We start from the raw sequence: 15,765 nt of genomic DNA, 5'->3' as shown, positions 1-15,765 counted from the left end.
GTAAAACAATAAATATTTATTTCACTACAAAGTAAAACAATAAATATTTATTCCACTACAAAGTAAAACAATAAATATTTATTTCACTACAAGTAAAACAATAAATATTTATTCCACTACAAAGTAAAACAATAAATATTTATTTCACTAAAGTAAAACAATAAATATTTATTCCACTACAAAGTAAAACAATAAATATTTATTTCACTACAAAGTAAAACAATAAATATTTATTCCACTACAAAGTAAAACAATAAATATTTATTTCACTACAAAGTAAAACAATAAATATTTATTTCACTACAAAGTAAAACAATAAATATTTATTTCACTAACAAAGTGTAAAACAAAACATTTAGGCCTTCTTCACTACAAAAATCAAAAGCTTTTTTAATACAAATTGAAAAAATTTAACATTTATTGCACTATTAAGTGAAAAGATAAAAACCGATTTTTTTTTAAATTAATCAATTATTCAGCATTTGTATTTTTATTTTTGTAAAAAGCTGATTTAGTTCATTTCACCATATTGTCGGATATCCTAAAATAATAAATAATAAGTGTTGTAAAATATTTTATTTGCATTATATTTATTTATTTATATTAAGTCTTAACATTTTTTTTAAGACTAAATATTTATTTCACAACAAGGTGAAAAAAAAACAATGTTTATTTCAATTCAATTCATAATTATTTGACAACAAATTGCTCAGAAACCAGTAATGAACACACTCCACTGCCTTTTGTACAACACATTTTCACTTTTCACTAAAGGTTGTTTAACATGAAAGGATGATAATAAAGTTTGTGAAATTCATGTGTCTTTATCTTTGTACATAGAAATACAGATACACAAATTCCTTGAAATTGCCATCTTGTGATTCCCTTGTTTGGATTGGAGGAAAATTACCTCCAGCAAGACATAGACGACACATGACACAGCGCTGATAAACATGACATTTCTGTGATGATCTCATAAACAAGACATTAATAGAACAGCACTATAAACTACAGTTCAATATGAAATACAACAAGGATGTTTCTGTAAAGAAAGTGCCTATTTCAGAACAAAACGAGCAGGAAAAATGTCTTGGTATGCAGATTAACAACGATAAGTCACTTTTAAGTCACAGACAAGAACCATGTTAGCTGTACACCAACACCATAAAGCTGTCTTTGTGTGAATGTAGGCTAATACGCTAAAGAAACATGAAGGGTGTAAGATTCAAACAAGACCTACATCAGAACTGAAGTAAAACAAATACAAAACATATAAATTCATTGGAAACACGTTTGACGTACTATGTTTCTCTCGAGCACTTTCTCCGAACACAGTGCTGGTTTGTATTATTTTTAAAAGTACTCCTAAATCTACAATTCTTCATATTCTAATCCTGTAACAAAATGGTATGATCTACAATGTGCACTAGTATTTCCAGCCAAATGTAATGCATTCATCAAATTCCAAACACTGACACTTGATGATGGAGAATCAATTGAAATGCAAATCAATTTCCATTAAATATAACAAGTTATACACAAAGATCTGCAAGTGTTGTGCTATATATGCCCATAATGGGTATAAATGGCCAAAAAATAAAGAACAAAGACTTTTCAGTAAGGTTGACTGTGCAAAAATACTTAACCGTCATGTGACTTTCTAAACCTCTGAAGTCATGGGACAAATAATTTGTCTGAGCATAACACCACAATAATGACCCAATTTGAGCAACCGGTCTCCATTTGGTTGCATCATAACGTTCATCTGGTAAAGATCCCATGGAGAAGCAACTTTCAGCAAATCAATGAGATTTTAAAAATAAACCAAAGTGAAATTTCTCTAGTCTCACAGGATCTAAATGTTTCCTTTACATTGACTCTTAACTGTTGTCATGTGAAATCCTGTCACCAGGATGTGGTTTTATCACTTCTCACCTCTGCCTAAGAATTTAGCAATGAGCTGCAGTCAAAGATATTAAAACATTTATGTGAGAAATGTGTTATGCAAGGGTATACACATTAATGTATGTTAGAAATTATGCATTAGCCTATTATAAACATAATTATATATTATTATACATTATTAATAAAATACGTAATCAAGGCACTTTTCCAAAGTCCTTTAAACTTGCTTTTATGTTTAAAGATATAACTTATATACTTACAACTATATATTAAACAGTGACCATTGTATTAGTGGTAAATGAGAAACGTACCTATTTCTGGTAAGTTTAGTTAAAGCATGACTGGAAGTTCCGCGAGACACTCCACCATTCCTGATTCAGAACGCGTCCAGACATTTTAAGAAATACGATTCAAAAAATGAAAAATGAAAAGAACATTTTCACAAATTGTGCTTTATCACAGAATTGAGAGAGCGTGTGGTGCTTTTAAGTCTTGCACTCTTCTTGTTTGAGTAACTCACACTAACTCGGTCTTTCCTAATAGTGCAAAGTTCTTTACAAACAGTCGTGCATCTTTTAATCTGTTCTGCAACTAGATTGTGCGCGTGCTGCTGCTCGTAAAGTCAAAACAAACACAAAATAACATCATACGGCAGTATGTAAATGAACAGCTGATCGACAACACATATAATGACGATACACTTCCGGTCTTGAAAACAACATTAAACAGCCACGATAAGAGCCATTCGATTATAATATCTATAATAAAAATAATAATAACAACAACAACAACAACAACAACAACAACAACAACAATAATAATAATATACTAGTATAGATATTAATATTATTATTATTATAAAAAAACAAGTAGTACAAGGAAAAAGACGAAATAAATAAATAAATGTAATAAAGGCTATTTTAGAGCCAAAAATGAACTGGTTATTTAAGAAATACTTTCCACCTGATAAAAAAATAAATAAAAATAAGGTTTATTAAAAAGAGTAGGCCATGCCTAGAGAAGTTGTACCTCTTGTAATGATAATAATAATAATTGTGCTAAATTTCTAAAACTTTATTTTTATTTCGTTTATTATTATTATTATTATTATTATTATTATTATTATTATTATTAAATAAATCAGGAAGGCGTTGGTTTCACACTGAATTCACATCTCAGATGATTCCAAGGTCTACCAAAAAAGACCATGGTAGTAGTTTTTGGAAATGTAATATGGCAAAAGTAGTTGTTTTTTTTTTTTGTTTTTTTGTTTTTTTTAATGGACGTGTACCTGGGAGTCCATGTAGGAACCTTTTCTAATGAAAATGATAATCATTCAGGATCATGGTATGTATCAGTGTTTTTACCGTCTAATACCATCACTGTGCCATGGTGCAGCCACAGCACTTATTTTGTATTGTGAAAGAAATTGTACTACAAAGAAGATCTATGTGTCAATTACCAGTTATTTCCGATTAGTTCTAAAATAATATAATAATTATTATAACAACAACAAAAACATCAACAATAATAATAATAAATACATTAAAGTAATAATATAACTACTTTTATTATTAGTAGTAGTAGTAATAGTATTTATGTTAAGAATAATAATAATAAATACATTAAAGTATAAATATAAATAAATATAACAATAATAATAATAATAATAATAATTATTATTATTATTATTAATATCACCTATGTTTATAATAATACTACTAATAATAAATAAATCAATTTAATAATAAATTACTATATTTATTCAATTGCTACATTAAAGGGGTCATGACATGAGAAACCAAATTTGCCTTGATCTTTTGGTATATAAGAGGTCTTTGTATCATTAAAACGTCCTGCAAGTTTAATATTTTAAGACGTCCTCCCCATTCTAAACGAATCATTTATTTAATCAAGCTCAAAATACAGCTCGTTCTGGATTCATGGTTAGAAGTGACGTGACGGTTAGAAGTGACGTAACAGCGTTTGCATATGACCGCCTCCAGCACAAGATAACTACGCTTTAAGCGCAAGACTACGCTCATTTCGTATCGCCGTGCGCCTCACAAGTGTTCAGTCGATGGACAGCGAGCTCTGACAGAGACTACTTGTGCACAGGAAAATACGATGCCACACAGATGTGCTGTTCCTGGCTGTGGTCAAACAAAACCTCTGAATAAGCTGCCGAAAGATCCAGACGTCAGGGAAAAATGGATGCAGTTTATTTGCAGTTTATGGATGCAGTGACGTCCCAGTCACGGCAGTGTTAACTTAAGCGTTTGTTCTGTACATTTTAAGGATGACTGTTTTGAGAACAAATCTCAATATGATGCTGGCTTTGCCAGAAAACTGTTGCTCAAAGATAAGTCCGTGCCGACTATTCTGGGAACAACGACGACGCAAACTGTAAGTAATCTATTTTAAACTTTAAACTACTTTTTAAAGCGCAATTTCATTCATTATGAATAATCACAGTGTTTTTACTTAGTTTACTTGCATATTGTTCTGGCTGGGGCGTCAATAATTGATACATAGGCACTGACGTTAGCCAATCATAACAGTGGGCGTTAACACTGAAGTCTTAAATGGAAAACGCCCCCAAAACAGACTGTTTGAATCAGAGGATGAGAAACAGGGTGGGAAAAGGTCATAAATCACTAGATTTTAAAAGTTTTTCTTAAAAAAAAATATATTAATACTATAATTGCACCTAAGGGAACATAATAATACAATAAAAAAAACCCATGTCATGACCCCTTTAATAATACGTGTTACGTTTTTAATAATTTCATGACGACCGTTCACATGTCTTTTATTTTGAAATTTCTCGCCGACGTCACAAAGTTGCGTCATCACAAGGAGTAGTCCAAAGCAATCGGCGTGTCAGAGCCTTCACCTGGAAGATGTGCTTTTAATGTTGTGAGAAAGAAACGATACTGCAAGATGGTTGTTAGAAAAGGAAAAATCTTCAGCGGGGAACAGGCAAACGCTGTATGCCAGTAAAAATACTTAAACATGTCAATGTTTTCCTCTTCTGTATGGATACACGCGTACTGTCCCCGTAAACACCAGGCTAATTGGTCAAACTATAAAGCTTACACATTTTCTTAAGTGGTGAATTTATTTACAGCTGTTTGCTTAAGTGTCATGTTCCTGTAGTGTGAAAACAGTGAGAAAAAACGAATAGGCCTACCCTGTCCGCTGGACCCTAAACATGAATAAAACCACTTTTCAACCTAGTTTGCTGGGCTAGTGAGAATAAAATGATGCTTAATAGTAGGGTATGCATTTTATTTGTAGATAATTAGTACAAAATGGGAGGCGCGCCAGAGTTAAAAAGATACATAAATATAATATAAAAAAGTATTTTGAAAAGTATTGGCCGTAGGCCGTAGCTTCATTGTGCAGCAGTTACAGAAATACTCAAACCAGCCCATGGAGAGCCGCAGTGGTGATGGCATTCTCTGTGGATCTATTTGCTCTGTTGGCGTCCTGGTCCAGGGTGGATTTGTTGTGCTTTAAAACCAGTCTTTCAAAGCACTTTGCTGTGATAGCCGTGAGAGGCACCGGTCTATAGTAAATGGGGCAACTGGTGTTGGTCTGTTTTGGCACTGGTATTATGGCTGATTTCAGACAGGCAGTTTCACTGTGACAGATACTGTTTAGGCTAGAAACAGTTATGCTAAGTAATCCTATTGTCATGAGGACAAACAGGTATTTTAATAATAAACAACGCAGAATACAATTTCATATTATTAATAGAAACGTATAGCTGCTAATCACGCATCAGTAATTAACACATTGGCTGAATGAGTCTGTCAGACTGAATTAAAGGTTATGTGGTTCCCTATGGGAATCACATCCAGGACAATAGAAAACTCCCTTGGTGTCACTGGGATTTTATGGACATCTAGAAACTCAGAATAAGTAAGCAACATGCCTTCTTGATGTAATAATTGATAGAATTGTGTTATGCCTAAATAAATATTTATTTTTAAATAATATATTACAAATTAAATATCTATGGGGTGAAAATTTATGCTTATATAACAGGGACCAAGCCAGCATATATATATATATATATATATATATATATATACACACATTTAACATAGGCTATCTTATTTATTATTGACTTTGCTATTGTAAAGCCCTATACTACTTTGTTGCAAAAAAGCAACTATCGGCATCAATTAAATCAATATATCAGTCATACCTGATATATGGTATAAATGCCCTTAATGAAAATTGTGATGTTGTCATGAGGGTAATTATAATGTATAAATGCCTTTATACCTCGCGCGCCCCCATCAGGCTGATTGGGGACCGGGTGTGCGTTGTTCCAGCCCGGCCCCGCCCTCCTCCGCTCTACAATAATGTACTGTATTCTGTTTCCCCAGGTCTGCACACCAAAGGTGTTGAAAACATAATTTCACATGAGCCTTTAAATGATCCAAAGAATGGAGATTCTGCCTTTAAACACCTCAAGCAACAGGTAACATGCTGCAGAGCTACCAAACTATACATACATGTCAAGAAATGTCATAATATCCTGTTTAACAGGCCTTGATTCTCGGAAACATGGAAGCTTTGGAACTGCTCATCCCAAACAGATGTTATATAGAGTTTGGTGCTGGGGAAGGAACATTGTACCATTGGATTCACCTGAACTCTCAAAGCAGTAGAACATTTAAAAAAAATTACTTGTGGAAAGGTCCAGTACTCGGTTTAAGGTGTGATGTCATTCAAATAAAGCTGATCGTTCCCTCAAATAAAATTTCCTCTGGAAATTAGTTTTAATATCCATTTGTTGTGTTTTTTTTAAGGTAGATATTCAGCACCTGGATTTAAGTGAGTGAGCTTCTTTTTTTCCTTCTTCTTTTTTAAATCCCCTTTTCTGCCAGTTTGGAATACCCAATTCCCACTACTTAGTAGGTCCTCGTGGTGGCGTGATTACTCACCTCAATCCGGATGGTGGAGGACAAGTCTAAGTTGCCTCTGCTTTTGAGACCGTCAATTCACGCATCTTGTTACATCTCATTGTTTTGTTAATCTTATTCGTACCTGTTTCCTCTTCACATCCTTGCGGTTTTATGTCAGTTGAAGACCGGGAACAAATCGAACGTCTATGTAAGCTTCTAATTGACATGGGGAGAGTTTTAGCTCCAGCTAAGAGGCTTTGAATCCAGCCTGAAGTATTACACAAGCAGGGACGTGTCATAGGAGAATGTGTTACTAACTGCCGTTCCCACAACCAGTCAGAACAGAGATGTATTTGAACTGCCTTCTTAAAACAATCAGTAGGTTGCATAGACAAGGCAAAGCACATAATAGCCAGCAGTGCTCTGCAGAACATGTATGATCCTATTTATTTGATCACTGTTTATGGATTTATTTTATTTGAACCCATCCACAAACATTAGTTATGACAAACAAGCAGAAGCACAAAGCAGAAAAGTCAAATCCAACCAACTGCACAGAGAACAAAACATTTTCTAAGTCCATTTAAAAGACAAGAGAAGCACAGAGGACTCTTCACAGGGTGTGTGGGACAACACTTGGCTTGATGAACCAGAAGATCAGGCCAAGCCCTTTGAAGGCAGAGGAGCAGAAAGTAGCCAGCAAGCAATTCACAAAGACGATGCTATCTCTGGCACAGCATCCATCATCACACTTAGTACTGACATGAAAGTTTGGGATCCTGAAATACATATTTAATGCAAAAGTTGGTCAGTAACATGGTCTGAATACTTCAGTTCTAGTTCTGTTTTATTTAAGCAATTTTTTATTAAAGTTCTACCAGTTGTGTACACAGTACATATTGATCACAGCATAACCTCTTTTCCGGGACTCTTGGATGTAGCAGTGCATGAACTCGCGACCGTACATCTCCCTGTCATTATCTTCTTCGGCCACATCCTCTTTTAAATCGGGCAGTGTGACGTCGTACGTCAAAGGATTGTCTCGGAAATTCACAAACCTGCCAAAAGAGCATTTTAAGCTTAGTAATCGTAATCCCATCAATAATCGTAATATAGTAAAAATGGTCAAATCCTTCTTATTGTTGCACGTCCTTGCGACATAAAAAGCCTAGGTGCAGCTCAATGCATATAAAAGAATGCAGGTGTCTTGTCGGGGTGGCTGTGGCTGAGTTGGTAGAGCGGGTTGGCCACTAATTGCAGGATTGGTGGTTTGAATCCCGGCCCACACAACTCCACATGCCGAAGTGTTCTTGGGCAAGACACTGAACCCCAAGTTGCTCCCAATGGCAGGCTAACACCTTGCATGGCAGCTCTGCCATCATTGGTGTATGAATGTGCGTATGAATGGGTGAATGTGTCACAGTGTAAAGTGCTTAGAATACGTTAAGGTTAAAAAGGCGCTATATAAGTGCAGACCATTTACCATTTGTGATGCGCTTTTAAAAGTTGACATTACTTTTAACCTAAAGGCCAAAGTATAGTTTGGTTTTCCGTGTGTCGCGACATCTTGTGCACAGTGTGCATATGCAAATTTCATCATCAGCACAGTACACCAGACTGTCCACTTGCATACCGGTTTTTCTAGACACACAAATAGTCTTCATCTTTGCGCTTTGTTGGCACATGTGCCTGTTGTTGACTACTAAAGAGTATCACAAAGCAGTAGTTGCGTCAAATGCGTCAAAAGAGTATACTTTGAGAGGGTTAATGCTCGACCGTGCACGAAAGGTAATGGCACGGACAAAACGGAGTATACCCAAGCCTTGACCTGGAGTCTACAAAAACATGGCGCTTCTGTGCAAGACACTGAAAGAACAGTGAGGTGCTGCGGTAAAAGGCATCCGTGTAGCGCATGTACAGTGGCAAAAAAAGTATGTTAACCCTTTGGAATTACTTGCATTTATGTACAGTACTGTGCCGAAGAAGAAACTGTGCCGAAGTCACTCCTATGTAATTATTGTTTTGCTTTTGCAAAGCTTCTTATTGCTTGCGCTTGAGACATACGTAAGGCATTTCAAATCATAGATTAACTACTTACCTGAGGTTACTCATGCCCTCCATAAGCGGAGGGATGTCTCGTAGTTTATTTTTGCTCAGAACTAGAGTATCCAGGCTTTGCATGCGGCTGATATTGTCTGGCAGGTATTCTAGTTCATTTCTTGGGAGCCACAGGGTGTGAAGTTTCTCCATTCTAGATCAAAACATGGAGAGAAACAGGCGTTAGATCCACGACCAAATTTTATTAATGGTGCACTGACCAATGTGTTAAAGTAGTGTGACTTGTTGTTGGTGTAGAACTGTACCTATGAATGTCATCTGGCAAACTCTCCAACCTGTTGCTTCCCATGTCTAGCCACTCCAGTGAAGGAAGGTTGACCACACAGTCTGGAATGGTGGTGAACTGGTTCATGGAGAGGTCCAGGTGATACAACTTCTTTAGATTGCTGAGCTAAGGAAACACATTTGTTGATTTTCAAATTTGTTGACATTTGGAGTGTATTAAATATATATAATATATAAATATAGATGTTTAATGATACCTGGACTGGCAGCTCATCTAAATCTTGATTCATTGCCAATTCCAGTTTTTCTAGATTTTCACAGTGGCCGATATCTTCTGGTACAAAACACACTCTGTTATAGCTCAACAACAGCTCCCGTAACCTTGTTAGTTTACCTGTTAGTTATAAGAGAATGTCTGTAAGTTACTATAACATGAAGTTATTTTAAAAAGGTCAAGCTGAATGGTTTGTGTAGATGCCTCCCATTTTTTACTGACCAATCTCTTTGGGAATCTCTGTGACTGAGTTACGAGACAAGTCCAAGACTATGAGATTCTCAAAGCTTGAGATGAATCGTGGAATTTTCTGAAGTCCTGTTCGGTGTAATTGCCATTCTTGGATTTGCGTGAGCTGGACTAGAGCTGCGGGAAGAGTCTGCGGCAAGAGACAAGATGGCAACAGTGAGCACCAAATGCTCAATAAAAAAATATAGTACAATAGTGATAATAGATAATTGCCATTGGCCAGAAGTGTTAGCTCTTTCATGTGTAAGTTCCAGAATCTAGACCAATCCCAAGTCCCAAGTCCTTGCAGTTCTCCTTTGGGTCTACACTCTGTAAAAGGGCTTATATTGGGTGCATAGTGGCTACAAATGGAGCACTTGTGTACACCCTGTTGAAACCTAAAATGACAAATGGGACACTCTACTATCTTATGCACGTTAAGGGATGCATTAAGTCCACATCAAGAGGATTTTGTACTGGGTCTTTGTCTGTATTATAATGCCCACAATGCACCCTCCTCTAGATATCAGCATCATTTACTGAAACACCCAAATAGGTCAATCAGTAACTTCAATGTAAATTCGTGGAACTCACAAAGTACAAATCACACAGTACCTTCCACTCCTCCTTTTCAATCCGAAAGATGATACGTCCTTCCTCGGTCACCACTTTTTCCTTTAACTTGGCCAAAGTGATACGATCCTCCCAGGCACCTGTCAGCCTGCATCAAAGATATCGAATTAATAAAAAAGTCTTTCTACATGCTAAATAGATCTGTCAACAGGGATTTATTTAAAGACGAAAACACAATTAATGAAGTGCTTTAAAAAGGTGGTTCTTAAGTTCTCAACTGGTTTCACCTCAGGACAATCATAAGCTGCTATCGGGCCAAACGGTTCTCAGCACGGTACCATTAAAGTAGCATTTCCTCTTGAGCACAGTTCGGCATGGCACAATTACAAACCGTTCTTGGTACGGTTAACTAACCGTACCCATTCTCAACTGTGCTGGTGGAATGTCTTTAGAACTTGGCAACTCACGGTTGTCAATTTGCTAATGCCAGGGTTACTTGTAACACTTAGTTGTTCCTAGCCTGCAAAGTTTGCTAATATTTGGGAGAAGTTAATAAAAAATTGTGTATGTTTAGTGTGTCTTCATGATTGTATGACGATGGTTTAACTAGTATTGTAGCCTACATTTATTTTTCTACATGCCTTTTTCATCAGGGAAGTCATTACCAGCTCATTAAAACTCAAAAAGCATCAATATATTGGCATTTAGTATTTTCATAAAATACCTATATAATATTTTGTCAATAAACATCCTTTTTAGCTAGATTGGGAACTTTTACCTTTCTGCATGTTCGTGTCCGGTGGCATACACAAACCCTCCAAAATTATGGTAAACCTCCATTTCTCTTTGTTTTCCTTTTTGCGACATGGGCCGTGTCTTTCCTGTGTATTAGCAGAGTAAAACCAGGGGAAAAAAGCAGTCCTAAAATCTGGAACGTTCGATCATCCTCCATAGTGCACTCGCACCAATGTTTGTCTCTCACGCGGTTGAGAACAGACGGATTTGTTACGTACTGTACATTCTCCTGATTTCAATGCACCACAGTGCAAAAAGAAACCGTAACCATGCCAACTGGCCCGGATTGTAATGTTACAGTTTTGCAAGGAGAACTGTTTGGCCCAACGGTGGAAAAACGGCTATAGTTTCATGACAACTCTAATTTGTACAAGATGGCGAAATTGTAATATATCGTACGACTTGGCTCATGCGAAAAGGTATGATTTTTATCTCCATATATACCAACTAATTAACAAACAGAATATCAAATTGATACAATTCTGACATAAAATTTTTACTAACCTCCAATCCAACGCTTTAAGAAAGGAAAGGTCAGTAAACTAATCTGGTTACTCATTTCATATTTATTTATGTAATACAAATGACTGATATCTATGTCAATAACCTGTAATATGCTTCCCTCGCATTGCTCCAAAGCCTTATGTGTTATTTATCTGTGGTATGAAATGAGAAGTTCATGGTTGGGTTTAGAGTTTGGGTAAGAGTTTCGATTTAATGGTTAGGTTGGGGTTAGGGGTGAAACGTAAAAGTAAAATGGTTTCAAAATAACAAAAATCTAAATAAAATTGTTCGTTGGTTCGTTTTTTGTTCTCTGTGGGAGTAAAAGTCGTACGTTTTTGTACAAGCATTGTATCCAATTTCACCATCTCATTTTACAACTTGTCATGAGAACTGGTTGTTCAGGACCAAGATTTCACTTTGGACATCAAGTGGAAACTCAACAGGATACCAAACCCTTCATCTATATTAATGTAGTCTGGGTTGTATTGTTTGGAGTTTGATTTGACGCACTGCCTTCATCATCAACAACAAACAAAATGGGAGTCCTATTTATTTTGATATTGTAACAATGCACAATTTTTTTGATAAGTCAGTCAAAATGCCCTTTTTGGGATGGGAAATCCCTTGCTTGACATCTGTGCTGTGGTGGACAAAGATTTTCTAGACAAGTATGGACTCAAGCCAGATGACCAGATTTTAGCAGAGGACAAACACAAGGAAATGTTTGAAGAGATAGTCATGAAATTCAAGGTTGAATACCATGCCGGAGGTGCCACGCAGAATTCTATCAAGGTTGCGCAGTGGATGATCCAAGAGCCACACAAAGTGGCTACGTTCTTCGGCTGCATCGGGGAGGACAAGTTCGGGAAGATCCTGAAAGAGAAGGCAGAGGAGGCCCACGTGGATGCCCACTACTACGAGCAGAGCGAGGAGCCCACGGGAACCTGTGCTGCCTGCATCACTGGCAACAACAGGTATCTTGTTGCAAATCTCGCTGCAGCTAATTGCTACAAGAAAGAAAAGCACCTAGACCTGGAGGAGAACTGGAAGCTTGTTTAAAAAGCCAAAGTTTATTCCTGACTGTGTCTTTGGAGTCAATCCTAAAGGTAGCCAAACACGCCTCTGAAAACAACAAGATCTTCTGCTTGAATCTGTCAGCTCCATTCATTTGCGAGTTCTTCAGTGAGGCCCTGATGAAGGTTATGCCCTACGTGGATATCCTTTTCGGCAACGAAACGGAGGCAGCGCCGTTTGCGCGAGAACAGGGCTTTGAGACAGAAGACATTGAGGAGTTTGCTAAGAAGGCCCAAAGCTTACCAAAGGTGAACAAGAAAAGGCAGCGGATTGTTGTCTTTACCCAAGGCAAAGAAGGCACTGTGATGACCAAAGGTGACAAGGTAGAGATATTTCCTGTCCTGAAGATCGACCAGAGTGAGATAGTGGACACCAATGGTGCTGGAGATGCCTTTGTTGGAGGTTTCCTATCTGAGCTGGTGCAGGATAAGACCTTTGAGCAGTGCATCCGTGCTGGACATTACTCTGCTAACGTCATTATTCGATATGCAGGCTGTACATTCCCAGAAAAGCCTGATTTCCACTGATGGGCCACTCAGAGAGCAGAATATATGGCCACCTAAGTGTTTTAAAGGACTAATACCTTTTTTTAATTGACTTTTTATTTTCTGTTCCTCTTGTTCACTGCATGCATTCTTCTGTGCCTCTATTTCTAACAGTCCCACATCCTAATAAGATAATGGAGATGTATTTCCTATGAAAAACAATTTACAAAAGAATTCCTTTGTTGCAAGTATGGATTTATTTTAACTAAAGCAATTTGAGTATTGCTCTCCCCTGTACTGTAAGAGCAGTAATCATAAACCAGCATCTCTCCTGGTGTGGTATTTTTAACAAATTTACCTTGATGATATCTTGATACTGCTTTAAAATGTAAAGGAAATATTGAAAACGCACAACTTTTTTTGAAAAAATAAGTTGTATTTTATTATGTAAATTTAGCATTGTTTTCCCCCTGAGAACAGTTGCATTATCTACCCATGGGATACATGACAGCAGTGCACATACCTACCCACCGCTCCCCTGTCTCTCTGCTCTCTCTCATTCTTCAGTTCATCCTTGCTTTTCTTTATTCTGGTTTCCCACAGTGCCTTGATAGAGTTCACCGTCCCGCAGCAGACAGCCACCCCCGTCATGATGACAAACAGACCCCAAATCTCCCCTCTCACACAGTGTGCTAGGGCAGCAAACTCATTGTAATACCCTCAAAATCATGCATGCACAGTAACACTATTAGTGTCAACACATTGTTGTTCGACTGTTATACACAAATCCTAATATTATAGTCTGTGAATAAACGTTAAGACAACTTTGAGAAGGTAAAATAATGGTATGAATTAGCTTGTGCTTACCACTCTCATTGGTTCAAATTGTCCTTCCAGCCCCTAACATGTTTTTACCAGGTTAGACCCATTTGTGTTGCATTCGTTTTTTCACCACACTGGACCAATGGTGTAATTCCAGTAAGTGTGATGTGTTGAAGGAATTTACTTTGAAATAATTATCCGGACAGTGTTTGTCATTGGTTTTCCTTCTAGAACCGAAACTCCGGCCAGATTCTAAATTTAACCAGTGACAACACTGAGAATAGTGTGGTCACATGTTAAAGTTGGCATAAGAACAGCTGCCCCCTTTCGCATACCTCACTGCTCCAGACATGCTTTTAAGAATAGAGGAGAAATATTAACCTGATTAACAATGAGGCTTTGGACGATTATATTTTGTGACAGTGGTGGCAGCTGTAGTTTTTAGGCTAAAGTCTTCCATTAATAATTTTAATCTCACTTCACTTACTGTATTAATGAAATATGTAGTACATTTTTAAGGTTGTTTACTGTGAAATGCTATTTTGCTATCCTTTTGATAAAGGAAAAATCATATTTCATTTGTGTACATGCATTTGACAACACACATTTTAAGGTTTTTATTAAGGGATAATAAGGCAAATACAAGACCACATAATCTTAAATGCACATAGAACATACAGCCTAATAATGCACTTAAAAACCCTTAAAAAAGAGAGTGAAAACTGTAGTGTAAAGGCTGTTTCACACCAAAAACATTTTTTTTTTCCATGAGGAAGATTTGGAATAGAAACAATGGATTCCTATGGAGCCTTTCACACAGGACATTTGCCAGTGGACAAGGAAAGATTCTTTTATTAATGAATGACAATTACCAGGAAATAACTGTGGTTGCATAATCAGTGACAAACGTGATTCAGAGGTTGCATCCCCCCACCAATTACTGTCCAGTAAGTGAAAGTATAATGTTTGGGATTAAAAGCCCCCCCCCCCTCCCCCGTATCAGAGATTAGTTTGTTTATAGAATACTTGAGATGTAATAAAAATGGCAAATGCTTTTGAAATTAGCTGGAATTGTTTTATTTTTTTTCTTCTGAAATTGTTGTTTTGAGTAAGCATCATCTTAATTTGTTACTCAAAAAGCATCTTGTTGTCTTCGTTTTTATTTATTTTTTATTTTGCATTATTTGACAAATTGTGCCCTATAACTATTGGACCAGTATCTACATAATTGCCATTTACCCCAAGTGAGGGGTAAAAGGCTCCCTCACCACCTAAACTAAAAATTCCTGTTGACTATTACATCTTGTATAGCTGAAAAAAACTTGCTTCACAACTTGCTTTTGGCGCCCCTCTGTGGACATTTCACCTGGAAAGTGGAGCTCATACTTGCCTATACACCCAACAACACTTACTGCTTTGGCCATTGGGGGCAGTGTTTTCAATTTCAAGCAAAAAGACCGATTTTAGCTAAAGAAAAGTCAACCTACTGTTTCCGATATCGCTGTGAGATCAGTCTGTGAAAGGCTTCATAGGGAGCAATTGTTTATATTCAAAATCTTCCTCATGGCGAGAAATAGTGACGCAAATGTGTGTTTGGTATCCTTAGATTTATGAAACGTGCTATTAAAATAAACTTACATATAATAATTCAGAGTACTTTTAAAATCGTTGTATCTTTTACTCTTTATAAACTGCAAACAGAATGCAAAAAGCAAATAAAGATCTGTTTTTATAAATATATTCAGTGAATGTGTCTGCAGTTGGGCTCCATACTGCTCTGCTTGAACAATTAACCACCGAGTCCTTCAGCTGGCCAATGGCCACATAACAAATCAGTTTA

General features: G+C 36.7%; 2 protein-coding genes, 1 long non-coding RNA gene and 1 pseudogene across 7 annotated transcripts in view; 2 read left to right on the top strand and 2 right to left on the bottom strand.

Moving 5' to 3' along the window:
* Positions 1–7,084, bottom strand: part of LOC127639524 (oxysterol-binding protein-related protein 1-like) — a 28,306-nt gene extending 21,222 nt beyond the window's left edge. Inside the window, exon 1 of one of the 3 annotated variants that reach the window (XM_052121573.1) lies at positions 6,970–7,084. In XM_052121573.1, the coding sequence (XP_051977533.1) occupies positions 6,970–7,054 (85 nt within the window). In that variant the 5' untranslated portion in view covers positions 7,055–7,084. Of the gene's footprint in view, positions 1–2,216; positions 2,588–6,866 lie in introns of those variants that run through there. The other 2 variants (XM_052121575.1, XM_052121574.1) reach the window with 2 other exon arrangements.
* Positions 4,768–6,657, top strand: LOC127639529 (uncharacterized). The gene is made up of 3 exons (XR_007969971.1): positions 4,768–5,832; positions 6,306–6,400; positions 6,469–6,657. It is a non-coding gene; the product is annotated as an uncharacterized LOC127639529 (long non-coding RNA).
* Positions 7,085–7,237: 153 nt separating the features above from the next.
* Positions 7,238–14,177, bottom strand: lrrc39 (leucine rich repeat containing 39). Of its 3 annotated transcripts, none has more exons than XM_052121580.1 (9): positions 13,971–14,177; positions 13,627–13,795; positions 10,288–10,393; positions 9,667–9,823; positions 9,428–9,501; positions 9,191–9,336; positions 8,926–9,078; positions 7,743–7,885; positions 7,238–7,606 (listed from the first exon to the last, which is right to left on the bottom strand). In XM_052121580.1, exons 2-9 carry the CDS (start codon positions 13,752–13,754, stop codon positions 7,536–7,538), a joined length of 978 nt encoding a protein of 325 aa, XP_051977540.1. In that variant the 5' UTR covers positions 13,755–13,795; positions 13,971–14,177; the 3' UTR covers positions 7,238–7,535. The 3 variants fall into 3 exon arrangements, with proteins under 3 accessions (XP_051977540.1, XP_051977539.1, XP_051977537.1); XM_052121579.1 differs by having other exon boundaries at positions 7,239–7,606; positions 9,428–9,564; positions 13,627–13,822; XM_052121577.1 differs by having other exon boundaries at positions 7,240–7,606; positions 9,428–9,564.
* LOC127639528 (adenosine kinase-like) lies at positions 12,137–13,231 on the top strand (annotated as a pseudogene).
* Positions 14,178–15,765: the final 1,588 nt, after the last annotated feature.

This window comes from Xyrauchen texanus, chromosome 48 (genome assembly GCF_025860055.1).
Source record: "Xyrauchen texanus isolate HMW12.3.18 chromosome 48, RBS_HiC_50CHRs, whole genome shotgun sequence".
Lineage (NCBI taxonomy): Eukaryota > Metazoa > Chordata > Actinopteri > Cypriniformes > Catostomidae > Xyrauchen > Xyrauchen texanus.
Note: the sequence above shows the minus strand (reverse complement) of the source record. Positions and strands in the feature narration are given on the sequence as shown.

What these genes read in the sequence shown, in the direction of transcription:
- lrrc39 (XM_052121579.1), bottom strand. Translation starts at nt 13,754, where the DNA reads ATGACGGGGGTGGCTGTCTGCTGCGGGACGGTGAACTCTATCAAGGCA. An exon ending in GAGGGCATGAGTAACCTCAG is followed by an intron (nt 7,886 to 8,925) that starts GTAAGTAGTTAA and finishes CTCTTTTGGCAG; the next exon opens with GTTTGTGAATTTCCGAGACA. An exon ending in CCAAGAGTCCCGGAAAAGAG is followed by an intron (nt 7,607 to 7,742) that starts GTTATGCTGTGA and finishes TATGTATTTCAG; the next exon opens with GATCCCAAACTTTCATGTCA.